At 34.5% G+C, this 22,753-nt stretch overlaps 1 protein-coding gene across 4 annotated transcripts in view; it reads left to right on the top strand.

Moving 5' to 3' along the window:
* LOC134539285 (NADH-cytochrome b5 reductase 3) overlaps positions 1 to 22,753 on the top strand; it is a 52,624-nt gene that overhangs the window by 11,662 nt on the left and 18,209 nt on the right. For 3 of the 4 annotated variants that reach the window (XM_063381147.1, XM_063381149.1, XM_063381150.1), the window contains 3 exons: positions 15,896 to 16,097; positions 18,344 to 18,462; positions 18,550 to 18,754. In XM_063381147.1, the coding sequence (XP_063237217.1) occupies positions 15,896 to 16,097; positions 18,344 to 18,462; positions 18,550 to 18,754 (526 nt within the window). Of the gene's footprint in view, positions 1 to 4,577; positions 4,727 to 15,895; positions 16,098 to 18,343; positions 18,463 to 18,549; positions 18,755 to 22,753 lie in introns of those variants that run through there. The other variant, XM_063381148.1, reaches the window with a different exon arrangement.

The raw sequence follows: 22,753 nt of genomic DNA, 5'->3' as shown, positions 1-22,753 counted from the left end.
TCAGTCCAGAAGGGCGGCGTTTATTTGCGTCACTTCATGCGGCGGCCCGCGGAATTCCCAAGGCCGCTCAGAGATAGGTAACAGCACGGAGGGGGGAGGGGGATAGCGACGACCCTTGTAATCCGGCCAGGCGCGCGTGGCATGCCTTACGTCATTGGACCGCGTGACGCCAGTGGCTGTGTAATGCCGCCAGCCAGCTCCGAACCTGGCATCGCGCTCTGGTCTCTCGCGTTCGTAACAATATATTAAAAAGGAGTGGTGATAAAGTACCTCCCTGAGGAACACCAGAACAAGCATTAAACAAGGAAGATTTATAGTTATTAATAGTGACAATAAAACTTTTGTTTTTTAGGTAACTTGAAAACTGATTAACAAAATTATTGCCTAAGCTAAAATTTGATAATTTACATATTAGTAAAGAATGATTAACTGTATCAAAGGCCTTGGCTTTGTTGAAGTTTATTTTTTCAAAAAATTTTGAAGAATCTATTAAGTAAGGAAATCGACAGATAATTTGAGTCATTTAATTTAGAACTTTTTTTGTGAATAGGAATAACCTTAAAAAATTAGAGTTAGGGAGAGTTAAAAATTCCAAACTGGTATTAAAAATATGTTGCACAAGACGTACTAATAATTGTGAACAGCCTTTTATAATGAAATTGGGACCTGTGTATTTAGATGTTTTTAAAGCCTTAATATGCCAGACTTTCAGAAATTGAAGAAACAGGTGTCTCTGAAAATTGGTTGGACAAACTTGTGGGCTACAATTAGAAGATACTTAGATACTAGAAAATTACTGAGAAAAGCATTTAATAGCATAGTTGGATCATTAAATATAACACCATTAATATTTAGAGAATGTTGGTCATAGTAACCATCTTTCATTATTTTTACATAATGCCAAAATTTTTTGGGTTGATTTTTATGTAAGTTATTGTTAGTAGTTCTAGTCCATTGAATTTTGTCTCGTTTTATAAAGCTTGTGAAAATGCTTCTTAGATTTTAAAGCGTGTATTAGTTCTCTTGAACACCTAAGAGGATATTTGGAACATTTTTTAACAGATTGAGGAATAAAAGTGTTAATTTTTCAGATAAGCAGTTAGTTGTTGAACAAGTTCATTAACTCAGTAGAATTATAAAAGTAGACCAGACTTGATTCTTGATTGAATTATAGAGGCCAAGAAAGTCATCATCTTTGTAGTTTCTAAATACAGATGATATAGTATTATTGTTTTTGGTGAAATCATCCAAAATGATGTTAATGATTAATGCTGGATGGTAATCCGTCGCTAAACAATGAGGTAAATTGGTTAGACAGAGATGTAAAAGATTTTTAGATGGCCGGGTTTCATTGCACTGTCTTAGATTGAGGCTAGATGTAAAATTGAGTAAGTAATGCACCTTAGTTTTCACAGGCATGTGCAGAATGTTAGAAGAGTGATAGTTGTTCCAATTGATACCGGGAATATTAAAATCACCAATAATCACAATGTCTTCTCGACAAGAGATGGTTTTATCTTCTCAAAACTGTAAATAGTCAAGATACACTTCAGAAGTAATGTTCTGGGGTAAGTAAATATATCTAGAATTAAGATATTTGTAGGAGTTGTTTTTATTTTTAGCCAGACAGCTTCAACAGCAAGAAAGTTAAAGGACATAATTTGGTTGGATTGATATAAATTTAAATTTATTTATGACTGAAAGAACACCGCCACCTCTTTTCTTCTTAGTTAGTTCAACATTCCTATTGTTTCTCAAAACAAGATATAGATTGGTCTAGTCTCCGTCAGATAAATAACGTCATAGTGGAAGCTTGCAATATCATCAAAGTATTCAATATATTTAGTTCTTAATACTCTGACGTTCTGATGATAAATTGCCCACTCCTTATATTTAGGCTTCACTGGAATAGACTCTGGTGCTCCTCCAGATACATGCACTAGCAACTAGCAGTTTAAAGTTTAGGGCTAGTTCAAATAGAATTGTTGGGCTGTTGCGTGGTTGTTTCATTGCTAACAATCTGCTCGGGGGTGACTGTTATCATATTTCCGCTTGGCCAGATAACGATGTTATTGATTCTACTAAAGTCGTCTTCGAGCGCAGACACATGGAAAGATGTGTATGCAAAGGAAAAACAGTTATGCAGTCTCATCATGTTTATATTGATTTAGACCAAATTCACGTAGCTAGTTGTTTACCATGTAAAGTCTTTAAGTTTGTATTCTCATAGGCACACCATTCTGCAAAATGGTTTAACAAAAAGTACTTTTAACAAGGTATGCAAAGTGATAAAACATGGGGTTTAGTTTTCACAAATGCTTGAAGACAACATACAACGCATTGCAATTTTTGATGAACATAACTTAAATGGATGCCAATAATGAAAGAGACTTGAGAAGATTATACATGGATGTGTGTGTGTGTGTGTGTATATATTCACAGTGTAAACTCTATATAACGACACTTTACGGACTGAGCATTTTTCGGCGTTATAGAGTGTGGTCGTTAAATGGAGAGAAATAAAATTTATCATTTTACTATTCTATATTAATATGTATTTACTAATATAGTAGGCTACATATTTTACACACGAACATTAAACAAATAACAACACTCATTGCTTATAGTTTATCTTCGTCTGATGGTTTTTGCTGCTACAGTATTTTAATTGTATTTTCTTATGTATTTTACTGATATCTTGAGATACTGCCGGATCACCTTGATTATATAAAAAGTATTTTTCTAATAGTTTCGCTGCATCAAGTGCTTAATAAAACTTTTTTGTCAATACACAAAGATTTTCGTTTACTTGTCATGTGTACAGTTTGAAAGTCTGTAAGCAACTGCGAAAATGATATCGTGTAACAACTAAACAAAAGTCTAGTGACTGAGGTAAACATGTGCAAGATCATCATACAAAAACAAAATACACAATGTCTTAGAATCTCTGGTATGTCAGTCGAAGTAAACACGTGCTAGATAATACAACAACAAAACAACAAACAAAAGAACGTACACAGCTGCAGTTCTTATCAACTCCAGCAATTTAGAAAAGTACTGCTTAATGATTTATAATGACGTATAGTAGTCGTTAAATAGAGTGAGTGTGATGCTATGTAGAGTGTATTATTGTATAGAAAACAAGGTAAACCAACCAAAGTCAAGCAATTTCAACATTTTAAGGAGTTTGTCGTTAAATCGAGTGACGTTATAAAGAGTTTACACTGGATATATAAAATTTTAAAAATATTTAAGCTATGCATTCTGTTAAGCCTTTTATTATGGTGGATACCATAATGTTATGTACGAGTCAAGTACATGTTGTAATCAGTGTAGTATATATTTACGATAAACATAGAAAAAATATACCATGATTAAAAGTAGTACAAAAAATAAATCATATTTTTTATTCTGAGTGTTACATCCTAAGTCTCCCACTGCTCACTCTAAAATAATAATGAAAGTCCCATCCCACATACTCACAGCCAATAAAGAATTGTTTCAAGTGTTTACAGCAGGGTTGAAAAATGTTACATTTTTAACATGTAATATATCTAATAAAAACTAAAGGACACACTGAAAAAAAAAAATTATTGTGGCTGTATTATATAAGGTAGTTATTTAATTAACATAACCTAATACAAAATTAATTTTTAGAAATCATACCTGTTGTAAGTTTTAAGGAGTAAAGTTGTATTTTCTGTGTTGAAATATTTAATAGTGCCTATAATAAAAATTGTGAATGTTCGAAAACAGCAACATTCATATTGTGCCCCTGATGCCTGGGGTAATCTGCCCCCCTCCCAGCCCCTTCTAAATACATTCCTGTACATAGCATTTGTCTTGAAACACTTAAATTTTACTCTACCATTCATTAAATTAATAAAAGAATTTCCCAAAATCATAAAATCTGGATACGTCAGGATTTTAGGACAAGGTAGTTTTTATTGTTTTATTGATGATGTACTAAATTTAAAGAGTTTTTAAGACGAAGGCTACATACAAACAGTTACCGCAAAACTGTATACCACATGATTTCCTACTTTCTGTACATGCTAGGACTGACATAAAAAATTGTAATTAAGATTTAAAAAACATTAAATAAGGACTTTTTTACTATAAAAATCCTGTTATGAACTATAAACTCCAGAGGGAATGGAGGAAAACAGAAAGAGGAAGGTACGCTTTCCTTGTAAGGACAGGCAGGGAGTGGAATGTTGGGGTGAGAGATGTAAAGGATCTGTGGAGAAGACTAAAAGTTTGGGGGGATGGGGGGATCACAATTGGGGACAGTTAAATGATAAAGACTCCTTGGTACCGAGTTAAAGCCCAATTGTGAGTGAAACATATTAAATCAGCTATAAAATCAAAATATTGTTATATTATGAATTTAAAATCTTGGAAAAAAAAAATATTAGAAGCAAAATAATTTAGGATATCATCCCATCATGTCTCGTATTGGTAATTAGCCATACTTTTTTTCTATCTACAAGGAGAACTTCCTTTTTTTTTTCCATCACTTTTTTTTGTTTGCATTTTCTATTTATCTTACTTGAAGGTCATTTGCTGGGCAAGGCTGGTGATGTAACCAGGCAAAGTGAAAGTTCATGCAAGATAATCTCCAGGCTGACTGTTCGTTTTTTTGTAAGCAATGCTCGGAGTGTTATCATAAGCCTGTTGCGCGTTTCAGAGGCAGGCAATGTTGTCTGACCAGCTTGATGTACTGGTGAGTTCTTCAACAGGAATAATATGAATAGTTTAATTTATTTTAAAAGATTCACATAATTACAATATTCTCTGTGCTGCTTTATGTAATAATAGTAATAATAATAATAATAATAATAAAATAAACCTGGGTGTGATATTAATTCCCTGAAAATGGTAAACTCTGAACTGAGATCTTTATACAAAATTATTTTGAAAATAATACTAGAGTGTACTTAGTAAGTAATACAACAAATTGCCTGCCTAGCATTTATTTTGTATGTTAAATTGGTTTGTCTGTTAAACAAGCAACTAACAACAGCCTACTGACTGTTACACATACAAACTGATGTGCTTAGAAGTAACTGATCTCTGTATAGTTATTAAGGTGACTCTTAAGCTTTTGAGTTAAACATAGTAGATTATATGTTTTTATTATGAATTTTGGAATACAAAGAAATTTGCCGGATGGACATAGATCTGAGTGCGTTGCATTAGAGATTGTTTTTAGATTACTTTGCAAGTAAATTAAAATGAAATTCAGATTAGCATTTGTATCACACTGTTCGGGAATGCTCCAATTCTTAACAAGTGCAACACTTACATTAAACCTTTTACAAAATTATAATGATACACTTAGGGCTGTTGAGAGTGTAAAAAAGAATAAATAATAGTTTGAAAAAACTAAAAAACATGCTTTTATAGAAAATCCAACTAAAAAATAGAAAATAAATTATAATAAATTTCAATTAAGAATAGTGTAAATAAGAAAAAAAAAAGTATTTTATTCTAAACAAAAACATGGGGTGCTTTTTAAGATATTATCAAAATAATAATCCTTCTACTGTCAATAAAATATTTATGTTTTCAAACTATTATTTATTTTATTTTTAATTTTTTAGTTGGATTTTTTATAAAAGCATTTTTTTTTTATTTTTTTTAACTATTATTTATTTTTCATTTTTTAGTTGGGTTTTCTATGTTACATCAATTCACTATTAAAGTGAATCTGAGTAGATATTGGCTGCTTTAAAAATATATATTCAATATAGCGTGTTGAAGAACTATAGTACACAATATTTTCAATATCCTACTATGAAAATCAATGATATTCAATAAAATTGGGATTTTTATTCTAAGTCAGTAACTTATCCGAGAAATGAGCAATTTGGGTGCCTGCTGCCTCCCTTGGATGAGATAGCCGGTTCTCATGTTCCGTCTCCGAAAATTTAATCTTATTCAAAGTCGATAAGTTATCCGAGAAACTGCCTGGTAGTTTCCCTTCTTGGTCTTGGCGCAAAGACACTAGGTACCAGTTTTAGGAAAACAAAAAATCGCTAATCCTGATTATTCTATTAAGGTTTAAAATATTGAATTGTCATCGGTCCTTGATAAGTATGCCAAATTTCAAGTTAATCCGACGTTTTAAAGGGGATAAATCATGTTCAAAGTTTCCGTTACATACTAACATACATACGTATGAAGCTAATAAAAGCGTGTTACAAAAGGGAGGGGGGGGGGGGGGACAAAATCTGGGGATCCGAGCACGAAGGGTGGCTGGGTTGAGTTCCAAATATTTTTTTTATACTTGTGTTTAGCCTGATAGTAGGACAAAAATTACAGTTCTATTGCAAAAAAATTCATTAGCAACCTTACAAATTATTTAAAATTTCCAGATCATGTTTCCAGTTATGGCCACTGTATCTTTTAGTCTTTATAGATATATATTTTTTAAGTTGTGGAGTTAGAGAGCAAGTTAGAGAGGATGTCCGAAAAAATTAATTGCGTCCAGGACCTTAGTTTATATCGAAGGCCCTGATACAATCCAAAATGTGAGGTAGATCATCATTAATAATTAATAACCTATATTTATAAATTATTATTTGGCTGAGCCTTGTGTCTGTCATAGAAACAGGTTGATACAGTTGCCTGCAATTGCTGTAGGCAAATGCCGTGGTGGTTTCTTACATTGGCATTTGGCAGATTTCTTCCCCACTTTCCTCAACTGTTGAATGAGTCCATCTTTAAAACATTGTTACTGACAAGACGTAAATATTCACCAAAATAAAATAAAAAAATAATGATTCTATCTAAATACCACACTAGGTGCCATTAAGGGGACCATCTAGTCAGGGATGTATCTGTGAGGTGGGATGATAAATGTGACACTCGCTGGTGCTACCAAAACATTATTGCCTTTAAGTACGAGGCTATATCGCCTTTAAGCGCGAGGCTGTATCGCCTTTAAGCGCGAGGCTGTATCGCCTTTAAGTGCGAGGCTGCATCGCCTTTAAGCGCGAGGCTGTGTCGCCTTTAAGTACGAGGCTGTATCGCCTTTAAGCGCGAGGCTGCATCGCCTTTAAGCACGAGGCTGCATCGCCTTTAAGCGCGAGGCTGCATCGCCTTTAAGCGCGAGGCTGCATTGCCTTTAAGCGCGAGGCTGTATCGCTTTTAAGCGCGAGGCTGTGAACTAGTGCGTAGTCTTTTTTTCATGCATAGGGTAGCAATGAGATTTGACTAGCCACCTTAACATTATATGGCAGAGAAATGAAGAAAATGGTGTAATTCAAGCCTCTTTACTGAGTGCTTTCAAGAATCTATACCGGAGGTTTCATGCCTAAAGATTATTTAAAAAAATACATTTTAGCCATTTTCACTCTCATAAAAATGCATTTTAAGAACTATATATACTATAACAGAACTATTCATAATAAGTCAAATACTCTTACTCCCTCCCCCTTCCTTGCTCCTAACAAGGCATTCCATGTCCAATTCTCAGGGGGGTTGAACTTATATTAATCACAAGTGGGGAAACATGGTGGATGTTGCAGTCAGTCAATGCATCGCTTTGTAATGTTGATCTTGCATGAGTTTGTGAGTAGCTGTAGTGTATGTTGCAGTAAGTCTATGTGAGTAGCTGTAATGTCGATGTTGCAGTGAGTCTATGTGAGTAGCTGTAGTGTTGATATTGCTGTGAGTCTATGTGAGTAGCTGTAATGTTGATATTGCTGTGAGTTGAGTACTCCGATTTCCCTCTAACTGTTCATTCTGTCAGAGCTTCATTTCAACACCACTCATGGTCTCTAATGACCTATACACAGACAAGGTGTTAAGGGGCCTCCCTAGTAGAACTACAAAAATTGTGGGTATAGGTTTAAGTTTTTATTTTTGAGTTTCAAAATATGAAATAAAAAATCACCAAATGTCCAACTTTGAGTCATTTTTGTGCTGTTTGGGAGAATGAAAGAAAGAAAGCAAGCTTACAGACAAAAAGATAATTTTATTATGAAGAAATTGGTGTAATTAAAACCTATAGTCTTCAATTTAAATTTCGAGATTTCTTATGCGCCATTTATGAAAATATTGGTATATTTCCAGCCGTCTCGTGCTGCAGCTCGACGAAGCCAGCCGAGACCCAGGGCGTGGAGAGAGGGGTGAGGGAACACGGGCTCGGAGGAGAGGCAGACTCCTTGTGCGTGTGTGTGTGCCTGTGACTAAAAGGAATTCTCACTTCCTATCCACAGCAGGGAGTTACGAGGTTTGATAACTAGACCGACGATATTCTTTACATATAAAGTTGACCCCAAAATGTTGTGTTTTTTTAAATTGCAAATATCTTAAAGCTTACAACAATAGAAAATTTATAATGAAATAAAGTACTTAAAGTGTTCAAAAAACACATTGAAGATCTACAAATGGAAGAAAAACCAAGTGAACAGAAGAAAATGAGACATCGCTTGATACTTAGTGAACCACGCAAGAAAAGGAGAGCAACTCCTTTAATTGTGTATAATAAAAATAGGTCAGCTTCATAAAATTTCTCGTATTTGTTAGTGAGAAAGTAATCTCACTAAAATGTATAAATAAATTTTGCATGAAAAAATGTTAAATTTTAATTTTTTTTGTGACCACTGTAGCCAAGTGTTGCAGTTTTTCTTGTTCACTCCGATTACAAGTTTGATTCCCCTCAGGGCAGTGGGATTTATAACTTCTACTTCAAGACTAACCAGGTTTAGACTCGTGTGTAAGTTATGTTAATTTATTTGTAAACCATACCCTGAAAAAAAAAATTGCCAGTATGGAACTAAGTACAAATTGCTGTTTTTAAAATTAAATTATTTTTTTTATGTATAGAAAATTGCAGAGACTGGAGAAAGTTGTTCCTGCAGCATCAACAGCCATTGTAAATACGGCTGCTGATTCAGAGCCTGAAGAGATATACATAAGTAGTACAATAACTATCAATTACAGCCATGGAAATGAGTGATTTATAATTATATTTTAATACTACTTTTATTTCAAAAATGATTATTTAAACAATCGAGCTGGATGCCTACTTGTCAGGTTAAATTTAAAACCTACGTACTGCAGCCCTATTAGGTCAGCGTACCAAGACAGCCAGCGAAAATTGTACTGAAAAACAAATAATCTCATTAGTTACTTGTTTCAAACTTGTGAAATTAGTTTGAACCAGATAAATTATTTATCACATTTAAAGTTTTTGGTGATATTGTCCTCATTTGGTAAGGAATTCGTTAATTTATTTAGAATAATAATGGTTGTGTTTCGCAGAAATACTAAGTATGTGAGCTTTCAGAGGCTAAATAAATATATTATAAAAGCCGTTAACAATAAGTGAAAATAGCATTTGTTGCATAGCATGATTTTTAAGATTTATTTATAACATTCTTGTTTTTAATTATTTAATTTTATACATACGTGGATTTCGATTTTGGTAGTGATTTAAGAAAACCCGAGGAAAGTGCTTATCCACAACAGACGTATGGGATTGGTGAATACTAACTAACTGAACTTCAACAGACAAAGCTGTCTGCTTTCTTCACGTGCAAAGATATTAATTATGATTTTGGACTAAAAATTTTATCAAATTGTCACTCTGCCAAACAACCTGACAATATTAGGTTAGTATTTATTATTTTTAACCAGGCCACATTGCAATGTAAACGTTTGTGATTTTTATACCAGTGTAGAAACTGATTATTTCTAACTGAAGTTTAATTTTTTTTTCTGGAACGTACAAAAAAAAAGACGAATCATTGTTCGGTGAAAACATAAGACATGGTGAAAGATTCATTCCTAGAATTCCAATTGGTATCCACTTCAGAATACAATATCAGCCACGGGAGTGAAGCAGCAGAAGAAACTCCAACAATTAAAGAAAATCGCCACTCCAATGTAGAACAAAGTCTAATCTTATGTAAGCAAAAAAAATAAGAAACTTTATCCAGATCTGGATGTTAAACTAAGCCAGTGTATACTACTTTGCTTATACTTTATTGTGGATAAAATTATAATTTTTTAAAAGATGTTTGACTGACGTTTTTACACTGAGCTGAATGCCGTAAATTAATACGTAAAACATACTTTCCTTATGATACAAGACCAGCTAGTGAAGAAACCAAAATAGCAGTGGTGTATTTAGGGGTGTCACTGGAGATTTTTTTTTCAGACATAAATATTGCTCTCATGAAACATCATTGCAACCATCTTTTGAAACTTCTTTGGCAGCCTAAATACCGCACCAAATAATGTACGTAAGTTAAAAATTAATTTCAGCTATACACTGCACTGACGCCTTGAGAACAACAGTCAGTGCACACTGAGTTCTTCCATACCACCCGAACTCCTTGGATCATTGTGGACTCACGTGAACTTTAACGTGACTAAATAAGCCTGAAGTCTGAATCCATCTGTTCTCCACTTTTGCAATGCAAATAGCTCGGAACAGGATCCCAAATAATTTGTGTTCATATATTCATCATACTGTCAAAAATTCAAGTCCTTTTAGAAAATAGTAAGATGCCGTATACGTAAATTAAATTGTGTAAATAAATACGATCTGAGACCTGGAATATAAAGCTTACAATGTGTCGGCGCAAACACCATTTTTTTCTCGAAGTTAAAGTGTTCTTTACAGAATTGGGAAGTGAGTTTGACTTGCACGTTTTCTTTAGTAAGAAGGTTAAAAATTTGTTTTTAGTTTAGTTACTGCACATTCATAAGATATTTTGCAATTTCAATATATATTTATATGTTTATGAGTATTAATGCTTAGTTTGCGATGTTTTTGTTTCTAGTGTTAGAATACAATCTATTAGTAAGAAGTGATTTTCGTCGCGGTATGGAACATTTTTGTAAATGTAAGCGTGACTGTACGTGGAAAAGTTTGATCGCCTAAATGTTATTTCAAAAATAAAAAGGTAGGAGATATTTTTGTGATTTGTGATTGGAAAACCCGAGCTACCTTGTCATTTTATAGTAAGTGCATGATTCGCATCTAGAAATGTTGTTATGCACTTGAAAAAGAATATGTTATTGATCAATATGTTTATTACGCTTGGCATTATTTTAAAGAATACTACTTTAAATTTTGTGTCAGAGTTTCGTATAATAGGTTTATTTGCAGTATGAAGAACATGAGAACACATGAATTAGCTCTTTACCAAGGTTAGATGTAAACACATCACTGGCGAGTACTTAAAGACTTGATCACTTTTTTTTAAATTTTATTTTCTTGCTTATAAATCTAAAAATTTGCTTGAATGTGTTAACACTGTTTTCTCACTGTTTTATGTAGATTTAGAAGAAATACTACCTATTGTGGCCGTTACCATTGTGCGACTTCAGGAAATTTTTTTATAGTGTTACTTTTCATAGTCCATAGACTCCAAAACCATCATCAAGTCAGAAGTGTGTGTGTATATACACACATATATATATAATTGTGATATATATATATATATATATATATATATATATATATATATATCACAATTTTTGAAATTAATGTTAATCCCTTAATTACGTAGTATGCGAATTAAAAAACGTTAAAACAGAATTAAAGTTGTTTGAAATTAAATTGATGGATGTAGTCTGGAGCGCAGAACTTATTTCATTTTTCAAGTAAACGAAACAATGTGGTTAAGCGAGTAAGGAAAAACAAGAATTTGATCCCGTTGGTGCATGTAGCGATAGGCAGAGTAACCCGCCTTGTTCGCAGATAACGCAGGTATGAGCAGTAACTGGACTCCAGCAGACACTCAATGACAAGAGAACCTTCCCAGGCCGTCACCCCCACCACTTTGTAAGATAACGTATTTGGCTCCGCCCATCTACTAGCTGCAGCACGTGGCCGGTAGCCCAGCGCGCTAAACATTTTTACTAGGCAGGCCCCTTAGGCCTGTTCATTCATTGATACAACTTGCGTGCATCAAAAAAATAAGTTATTCTAATGCAATTTTAATAATAGTGAATCAAATTGGTAGAAATGTGGTTATGTATTGACTTAAGTAAATTTGGATAAACTAACACACACACACATATATATGTATGCAGAAAGCTTTATTGATAAAATACAGGGGCTCTGACTTATTACTTTATAAATCTAGCAGATCTCTATTAAATTTACACAGCCTATTATTATTATTATTATTATTATTATTATTATTATTATTATTATTATTATTATTATTATTATTATTATTATTATATTCCGTAGTGTCAAAACCTGAATCGACTTAATATTACAAAACACGGGAACTATAAACATTATGTTATGCTATCTGATGGTATTTTTCATTTTACTACTGCCAATATCAGTGGGGCACTACTCAAAGGTGAAAGGTGGTGTTATCTGAGAGATTTGATCCCTTATATCAGAGGCTGATAGATAGGGTTGATGAATTCCAACCCTCTTGCACAGAACTAAAACAACAACTTTATATTGAAGTCTGATTAAACTATCAACAAATCTACAGTAGCAGAAGAAATAAAAAAAACCTGTGCTATAAGATGGCTGCTATAAGAGGCAAGGCAATAATAAATGAATGATTGAATGAATTGTCAACATTTGCATATTTTAAAAATTGTATGGCAGTGGTAGCTGGGATGGATTGCTCTAGTTCGTCTGCCTGTTGTACAGACTTTCTGTCGTCCATTCTTAGGAAAGCCTTTGGCCTACAGCAGTGTTCATTAAACTTTTTGAAAATTGTAAGTGCACTGTATACAAATTTGTGAGAAATATGGGATAATAATAAATATAGTTTAAAAAACTAAAGAAACATGCTTTTAAAGATTATCAAACTAAAAAGTAAAAAATAATTTTAAAATTTAATTTATGACAATAGTATATAAGCAATACTAGTATAAATGAGAAAAAAGCTTGAGGCACTTTGTGCCATATTTTTTGTATATTAAGTGCCCCATGCTTTTTTCTCATTTATACTAGTATTGCTTATATACTATTGTCATAAATTAAATTATAAAATTATTTTTTACTTTTTAGTTTGATAATCTTTAAAAGCATGTTTCTTTAGTTTTTTAAACTATATTTATTTTTAACTTTTTAGTTTGATATTCTTTAAAAGCATGTTTTTTTAGTTTTTTAAACTATATGTATAATTATTATAGGGAAATGAGTTACCAATACTACCTATTACCATCTGAGATAACTATTTGGAGTTGCAACGTCACAAAGAAATGGTAAAGTCTCTCCGAATCATTTACAGTTAGATAGATGTATGGATATAATCATAGAATTTACCGGAGGAAAAAAAAAATTTTTTTTTTTTCGGTGTGGCCGGGAGTAGAACCCACGATCGCTGAATCCGAAAGCTGACGTCACAGAAATCGCGCGCCTTAGACAGCTCGGCTAACGAACGTAATGAAATTGGTGGGACATTTTACAGTGATGAGCCACTCACTCGTAGTCGAAAAAGTTACGGACAGACAAACAAACATACAGGTGAAGCTAATATAAAGCATGTAATTAAGGTAAATATTACAGAAAAAAAAAAATATGAACATACCATAATTTTATTCTTCTTGTGTTTATGAGAAACTTGAGCCTGTAGAGTCGTTAAAATAACTCATAATAAGGTGTTAAAAAAAAGAGTGTTATATCTGTAGTGAATTTGTATAATATAGTAATTGTATTTATTTTTATATTGGAATATATTGGAATGCACCTGAAAATCTAGGGTGCACCAGTGAACCCTAGCGATCACTTTGAGAACCACTGTTTCCCATTTGATAAAAAAATTGGGGTTTGACTCGGACATAAATTGAATCCCGATCGTCTCGGTGGGAGGCAGTTAAATTGACCACTCAACCACGTGGCCTCTTTAGGCTGTGTTGTGGTGTCAGCTGAAAAAGTATAAATAAAAAATAACTACGCTTCATATATCCTTGTCAATTAATATAAAAAAAAAGGTTTTTTGGGTGTCTGAGCCACATTCATACGAAATCAACAACCAGCTTCATTCCCCCACAATCAATGAAAAGCGATATTGCTCTCTGTAGGTAACGACAAGCGCAAACTCTAAAAAAGCAGTTTCAACTTATTCATATTGTTACGAACGTTAGCAAGGCCACGTTATGCGCAGGTGCACACCGTAACATGAGATGTGCTGTGCGCATCTGGGTCGCCGCTTTATCTCCCTCCAGCCCTCCGCACTCCCCGCGCGGCGCCCTGCCTTTGACACGTAACTGACACCGGACAGCTGGGAGTTTCGTGAGCCGCCGACACGTGTTTTGAGATATTTCTGCCGTCGGGACGGCTCGCGATGACGCGACAGGCCCCGGCCGCTCTCGTGAGTTCTGGAATTGCTGGGGCCTATATATATGCCCGAGGACGCCAGTCTGAGTCAGAGAGTTCAGAGTGGAGTCGGGAGTTCTCCCGCGGCGGAGATCCGGGCGATAGTGCCGCGGGTGCGGCAGAGTGGCGAAGTCCTTGGACGAAGGTTCCAGGGCAGGGAGTGAGTGAGTTCAGTGAAGTCGGGAGTTTTCCCGTGGCGGAGTTTCCGGGCGATAGAGTCGCGGGCGCGGCGTAGTTCCGAGCGAGGCACCTAGTGGGATCTCGGCGAAGGGTGTGGCGGCGACGGAGTCCCGCGACGGAGACCCACAAGGGGTGCTGCGGCGAGAGTTGCGCCAGAGATGCGGCCCAGCGAGGTGTGTGGAACGAGTGACTGGGGAATAGACCTTTCTTTAAGTGTAATTAATTATTTGCCAATTTAGAAGATTATTTGTAAGTGACAAGTAGTGGTAATAAATAAAACTGTGTGTGTGATAAAAATCTTTAATTGGGCTATCCTTTTCGAACCCGCGGTTAATCGTAACAATATCTATAATGTGTTCTCTATCATATACGTGATTCCTTATGAATTCTTCATATTAAAAATTACATTTACAAACAAATCAACAGCTTTCATCTTATAATACCAAACATGTAATGCATCATCTTGATTTTCTGTTAGAATTAAGAATATACTGTACATAGTGAAGCTATAAAACATGTGACTTTAGGATTACAAAACTACTTATTAACCTTAAGGCTCGGTAACATGCGATGTTAGTTATTTCAGTGTCTTGTCACTTCTATTACTTCAGGGCTTTTCCTGTAGATTCCTCCCATTTTATGATTTGTATCAAATATTCTCAACATGTATCTTTTTAATGTGACACAAATGTTCATAATTATATTTATTTATGTACATTTGTCACATGCCCACCAATAGTAGAGGACTTTTGGTGAGCACAAAACATACAGACCAAAGACAAAGTGGTCACTATAATGATGTGGTATCTCCTCACTGTCGCCATCAAGAGCCGGCAAGCTCGGCCTTAAAGGATCCACCACAGCAGTTGGCCAACAAACAATTGGGGAGCGCACCACATACTTGCAGTGACCACTACAGATACAGACAAACACAAAAAAAGCCATGAATAAAACACAAAAGAAAAAGAAAATATAAAAAAAAACAATACATTCACGTTATTATCATATCATATAATATAGGAAAAAATTAAGATTTTTAGAATAATATAACATGTTTTTATAATGACAAAATAGTATGAAAGACAGATAAAGGACAAGTGAAATTTTGGGTAGTTAAATACGTAATCATTGGAACATAGAGTTTGCATTACGTCTGACCTATGGCTTGAAAATTTTGTTAGGTATTTATCTGACGAGAAAATATTTTCCCAACAACAAACAACGAATGGTCAGAAAATTCCTTAAGTCGATGTTAATGGCAAGACAATCAAACAATTCAGCAAACATTCTACCAAGAACGGTTACTGTATCAGTGTTGCGGCTAGAACTTAGCAGGTAATGAACGGGACGCGGGGTGTGGGACTCGAGTCTGGACGTGTCGCGTGACTGTCGCAGGTGCTGCCCGCGCTGGTGGGGGTCGGGGTGGTGGTGCTCAGCACGGCCCTCATCGCCAGGTACCTGTACTCCAAGAAGAAGAGCGTTGTGACGCTCCAGGACCCGACCGTCAAGTACCCCCTGCCGCTCACGGAGAGGGAGGAGATCTCCCACGACACCAGGAGGTTCCGCTTCGGCCTGCCGTCCGAGGAGCACATACTAGGTGCCTGTTGCTAGCGACACGATTGTGAAGGCATGTCGGTACACCATGTAACACCGAGATATACCTTTCAACACCAAAATGTACCTAAAAACATGAAATCTGTCAGAAATTTAGTTTGACAAAACCTAACACAAATTACAAAAAAAATTATCTTTTATCATGTAATCTATTTAGCATGAATTTTGTAATGTAAGACCTAAACGGATTGGAAAAAATTAATATTACATTGTTTGTCTTGCATCTGTTATTATTTTTTAATCTTGCAAAAATTTGCTGTTTAATTTTTATTTCTGAGTGGTTCTGTTCTAGACATGCTTATTTTATTACTAATGATTTTATTCTATATGTGAATATGATTCAGTCAACATGAGACTATTTTGGTGAAATAAGTACATTATAAGAAATATTGAGAGTTTCATATTTGTTAAATAATACAGCTTTTTAAAAATTAAAGATAATGTATAAAAATAAGCAACAATATCAAAATTTCTTGTTTTGAAAACTAAATTGATCCAAAAATAAAACCATAAAATTTTGTCCCTAGCTATGGTCTATTCCTTCTTTAACCTTGTTACATGCGTTCTTGTGGTACCATCTATAATGACTCCTCTGTTGATGAGATCGGGGTTTGTACGCTCCTTAATGTCCTTTAAAAGTAATTTATTTGATTTTTATTGTTTAAGGGCCTTTAAATTTCTTTAAATCTCGCAGTGAATCCTATTATACTCCACTATAAACCGTTAAAATTCAAGTCTCATAACAATTATAAACCCATTGCGTTGTATGTATTTTTTATTATTTTGTTTTAGATCCTGCAGCAAAGCAATGTTTCGCACATGCACTTTACCTATGTTTCACAGTGGTATTAGCTCCTCAAATACTCTTTGTGCTTGCGATTCTTTTGACAATGATGAAGCAACAGCTTGATTTGAATACAAATACATTCATATATGGTAGACCATGAGTAAAAAAAATAATTTATTGATATTAATGTATAACTGAAGACATTTAAATCCTAAAAGGGCTCGTTAAAAACTTCTTAATTTTTATTAATGCAAAATCATGGAGATGTTAAGCCCTAAAAAGTTACAGTTACTTGTAAAAGGGTGACAAAAGCCGTAATTTGTACGTGTACTTAAAACTAGTGTGCCTTTTGCATTTTCGCAGAAACACATTGCAGCTAAATAGTAATTCCTACTTCTGTGATGAAATTAAAGTACTAATCGGAAATAATATCATGGCAAAGATATTTTTACACGGATGTTTACCCAGCAGGCCTTCAGATTGTTCTAATACAAATTATTTTTTTTTCACAAGACCTTTTACAGAATACTCCAGTGCTAACCTTTCCTCTTGTTGTTTCCAAAAATAATATTTACTATAGATAACTTTATGAATTTTTGAAAGTATTTATTCTTATCAGTAATCATCCCAGCTGTAAGTCCACTGCTAAATGGTACTATAGCGAATACAGATTTGTTTTTAAATTGGCAAAGAGTTATTATATAATGAAATTGAGTGTGAGTATAGTAACTAACAAAACTTTAACAGATTCTGTACTGGAGTTTCACTCAATTATTTTTTCTGCTTATTTGTTTTCACATATTTATAGAAAAGTATTTTAGTTTTTTGCATATCCTTATGCATATATATTTTTCTCTTTGTTAATTTTTATCCTAATTTTGAATGACATTTCTGTTTCAAGAGTACAGTCTTTACAGAGATTACAGTTACAACCATATATTTATTTAGAATTAAAGAGGTATTATGAAGAAGATATTAAAGTTATTCCAGGACACTTCAGATAAAAGTTTTGATGAGATATTTTGCTATGTACTTTAAAACTTGTAAACTCAATATTAAGTTGGACATTGCTTAAATTTTCTGTACCTTGTGTAAATGTTTTAGATATGAATGTCACTCTAATGTATAAAATGCTGTAGCCATTTCTATGATTGCCTTAATATGATTAAAAATACATAAGATAATGACACAAATCACAATGTTTTATTGTTACTTCAAGCGGATAAAACAAAACATAATTTCTGAAATTTCATTATCTGCTTCTGATTCTTTCAGATTTCTTGTTTAAAATTTCAACGACAGACACTTTATAGTCTAAACGTATTGAAGTAAGTGTGCTCTGTAAAGATGTTGACTGTACGTTTACAAAAAATTTTGACAAGACACTTTCTAGTCTAAATGTATTGAAGTAAAGATGTTGACTGTAAGTTTGTTCTTTGTAGGTCTCCCTATCGGCCAGCACATTCACTTGTCCGCCAAAATCGACGACCAGATCGTGATCCGGTCGTACACCCCGGTCACCAGCGATGACGACAAGGGCTACATGGACCTGGTCATCAAGGTTTGTGCACACCTCGTACGCACCCTTCCTCGTCACGGGGCGGGCGGTAGAGGTCTCTGCCTTAAAGGCCGGTGCCCGCGGTTGCAGGTGTACTTCAAGAATGTGCACCCCAAGTTCCCGGAAGGGGGCAAGATGAGCCAGTACCTGGAGAACATGAAGGTGGGCGACACTATCGACGTGCGGGGCCCGTCGGGCCGGCTGGTGTACCTCGGGGGCGGCAAGTTCTCCATCAAGGTGCTCCGCAAGGACCCGGCGCAGATAGTGACCGTGAAGAAGGTGGCCATGATCGCAGGTGAGTCGCCACAACCTCCAGGAAGTCTCCTACGAGTCTAGCCACCGAGCCGAATGTCTGACTGTTTACGTAAGATTGAGTGGATTGAGTTTCAGGCGTATTCTCATTGTGTTCTGCTGTTGGTAAGCAAGCAAAACAAAGTATGAATTGACTAAAATTGTGCATATTAAAAAGGTTTTCATTTCACAAGGGAGTTACTTCTTTTAGAGTCCTCATTAAAAGTTGGTAGAACTTCCCTTGTACCAGGAAGAATGACCACAAGTTTGAACTACTGTTTCATCATGGGTGTTAAAACATTAGAAATTGATCTGTCATTTTAGGGTTTTAAGTGTGCACATTTCACTGCAACATAATATATAATTCCAATTTCGAAGTTCATTCTTTACTTTTTCTTACACAGCACTTTGAATACTTTGAAAAACATACTTTTGGTAATTATTTTTTCAAGTAGTTTAGACACAATTTGGTACAAATAATCTTGTTTGACCCTAGTAGCTTTCTTTCCCTTTTTTTCTCTGAGAAAATAGGAACGGGATTTCATAACAAACTTTGTAGTTGTTACAAAAAGTGAACACCCGCTGCGAATAAATTTGCGAGCTCTTGCTAACTTATGACATTGCAAGGGTCTACGGTCACTAGCAATCACCAGTTCAATTAATTAATGGACGCTATTGGCCAAGTGTATCTGAGTGTATTGACATGGTTGCTACAGGACTAGAAAACTGGGAAAACCAGGAAAAGTCTCGGAATTTAAAAGAGCCAGGGAATTCCAGGAAATTTCAGGGAAATCATACATTTCTGGAATTTATTCTTGTGCTAACAAAAGTGAAATGAAAAATACCACTTTCATTATTTTTTAGGCACCTCAAATAAACTAAAAACTACGCAGCTATTTATTTTAATGGGTTTCTATTGTCAATAAATAATCCAACACTGAATTTTATTAAAATAGTTCTGGTGATTACCGGCTTCTGCGGATTAATAGAGACACAAAAAGTTATTCAAAAATAGCAGAATATTTTTATCACTTGCGATAAAACTTAAATTAATAATTTTGGTTGTGTTAATGAGATCAAGACTGAAGTGTTTTGTGATGATTTCTGCAATGTTCATATAGACTGGATGCATAGGTAGGGCTTATGAGTTAATATTAAATAAAATATTCAAACGAAAACCAGACTGCACATGTTTTGATGCCGGTGGAGAAAAAATATGGCATTTGTAATCATTAGAAATTCAAAACTAAAAACATTTGAGAAAAAAACAACTAAATGTGCTATGTCCTTAGTCAGCAAATCTGCAAGGGTATCAGTATGAAGTGAGTGACTCGTAAAACTAGCTATCAAAATCAGGTAACCTCAACTTTTGAAACTTGCGACCTCAGGTAAATACAAAATAAATAATTGTAGTTTATAATATTTGTAATTTAAATTACTTTATAATGCTCTTATGCTCTTAATTCTATTAAGTGGTTATTACTCAGTACTATTATTTGCTCATTTAGACATAAAATTTTAGGTTAGGTTAGCTATAATAGGTAATTCATAACCAATTGTTTCAATGCATACAAAGTAATTTTAATGTAGTTAACCTATAATCAACTGTCTTTACTATTTTAAAATGTTAGGAATTCAGCCAACCGATTCGAACTAATTATTATATCACAGTAATTGTAATAAATAAAAGTTAACCTAGCCACTCAGAGTGGTAAACTACTGGTAAACAACTTTAATGATTGGAAATAGTGTCAGGGTGTAAAAATGCAACTTATAATTTTTTTCCCAGAAAAGCTACTTTCCTTCAGAATTAACAGTAATTAATTTCAATGGGGTGAGATCTACTGAGTAAAAACTTATTATAGATGCAGTTAAGGGGGTGCCTCCCATTACAGGTCACGATTTTATACGTATTTACCCGAATATAAGACAACATTTTTTACCATAATTTATAATTCAAAACAAAGGGGTCGCCTTATATTCAGATACATTGATTTTTAGGTAAACATACTTATTTTAGGTTAATGTTTTCAGGTTGTGCAGTAGTTACTAGCTGCACATGTTACGACCGATGTTTTTGGAATGTTCTATAGCACAAGATGGCGTCCATCTTATCGATTATTTTCTTGTACAAAAACATCAATGTAGGTTATACAGTACTTCTTTGCTGTGATTATTTTTTTAAGTTAGACAAACGGTTCCGCGAGTTATGTTATTTACATTTTAAATGCTGATGAAACGATTGTATATTTTGATATGCCTTCAAATTATTCAGTGGATGCTGTTGGAACTAAAACAATTAACGTGAAGACAAGTGGCAATGAGAAAATGAGGTGATGCTTACAGTGTTAGCTGATGGTAGAAAATTGTTCCCTTTTGTCATTCTTAAGGTGGAATCACAATGCCTCGACGACCCCAACATAACGAAAAATTTTCAACAGCTAATAAGAACCTGGTTCATCCCGACGAAACTTTCGTCCGGAAAGCCCGACAAATGTAGATTCTATTTCTAAGTTATGTCATGTCGGACTGCGTGGGAATCTCCTGCGCATGCGCAACCCGTGCGTTGGGCTGCAAAAACCATCAATCCAACATGACAAAACAAATGTATCTCAAATCTCTATTATCTCCGAATTTCCCTAACTTGGTAAAGTATACTCATGCCAAATTTTTGTTTGTTTGTAAATATTGTTCGTTTTTATTTGTTTTGCTTTAAACATGACCGCCACTTAAATTATGGCTTTAAACGATAACTAAGTCCTGTACAATGTAAATAAGCATAATTATTTTGTTAAGTTAGGCCTACATATAAATTAATGCCGACCGACTATTCTTGTACTAATTTCTGTGACATTTAATTTTATAAAATAGTTTTATTTTCGTTTCACTTCCGGCTAATCTCATTTTAGTTAGCATTATTTAATATATTGTGCATCATCTTTTTGTGTGTTTAATAAACCACAAAATATAAAATCTAGTAAAGTACGTACGTACTTAAGTACTACCGATGGCTACACCCCGACGGCTGGATTTCGTCGAGGTATTGTGAACACTGCTCAAAAGACTGGTGATATTTATCGGGTTTGTCGCAGTTGTGCCGTCGTGTCGTGGCTGTCGTGTCAGGGCATTGTGATTCCACCTTTAACCGTAAAACTATGCCAAAAGAAAAATTGCCTTCTGGGTAATAGTGAGATGTCAAGAAAAAGGTTGGATGACAAGTGAGTTGATGCAAGACTGGTTAAAGGCAGTTTGGGATAGAAGGCCTGGGGCACTTTTAAAGAAGAAAGATGTTAGTGTTAGATGCATTCAAAGGACATTTAACGCCAGAGGTGAAATCATTTATTAAAGGTATGAACACTGACTTTGTTATTATTCCTGGAGGCATGACTTCAAAGCTGCAGGTATTAGATGTGTGTGTCAACAAACTATTTAAAGACAGTCTAAAAGTGTTGTACTCTGAATGGCTCTTGGCAGGCAACCATGCTCTAACACCAACAGGCAAAATCAGAAAACCAAGTATAGCAGTCTTGTGTCAGTGGATTAAGGCTGCATGGGACAGAATCTTATCGGAAGTGATCATCAAAAGCTTCAAGAAATGTTGCATTTCTAATGCATTGGATGGCAGTGAAGATAGTGTCATTTGGGAAGAAGATGCAATTGAAGCTGAAGTGGACAGCAGTGAAGATGACAACAATGAAAATGATGCATCAGCATAATGAAACTCTATAACAGTTTCCAACAGTTACAGTAGCAGCCATTTAGGTATTTATTTTTGTTTGTACATAAACTGTTAACAGTATTTCAAAAGTGGTGGTTGAAATCCTTTGTAACATTCATATTTTCAATTTTATATCTAATTTGTTGGCATATGTGTTTAATACAATAAAATATTTTTCCTGAAAACATGAGGCTGTAGTTTGGGGGTCGTCTTATATTCGAGGTCGTCTTATATTCGTGTATATACTGTATTTATATTAATCACCAATAAACTTTTAGACTTTTT

The sequence above is a fragment of the Bacillus rossius genome, chromosome 15, assembly GCF_032445375.1.
Source record: "Bacillus rossius redtenbacheri isolate Brsri chromosome 15, Brsri_v3, whole genome shotgun sequence".
Classification (NCBI taxonomy): domain Eukaryota; kingdom Metazoa; phylum Arthropoda; class Insecta; order Phasmatodea; family Bacillidae; genus Bacillus; species Bacillus rossius.
Note: the sequence above shows the minus strand (reverse complement) of the source record. Positions and strands in the feature narration are given on the sequence as shown.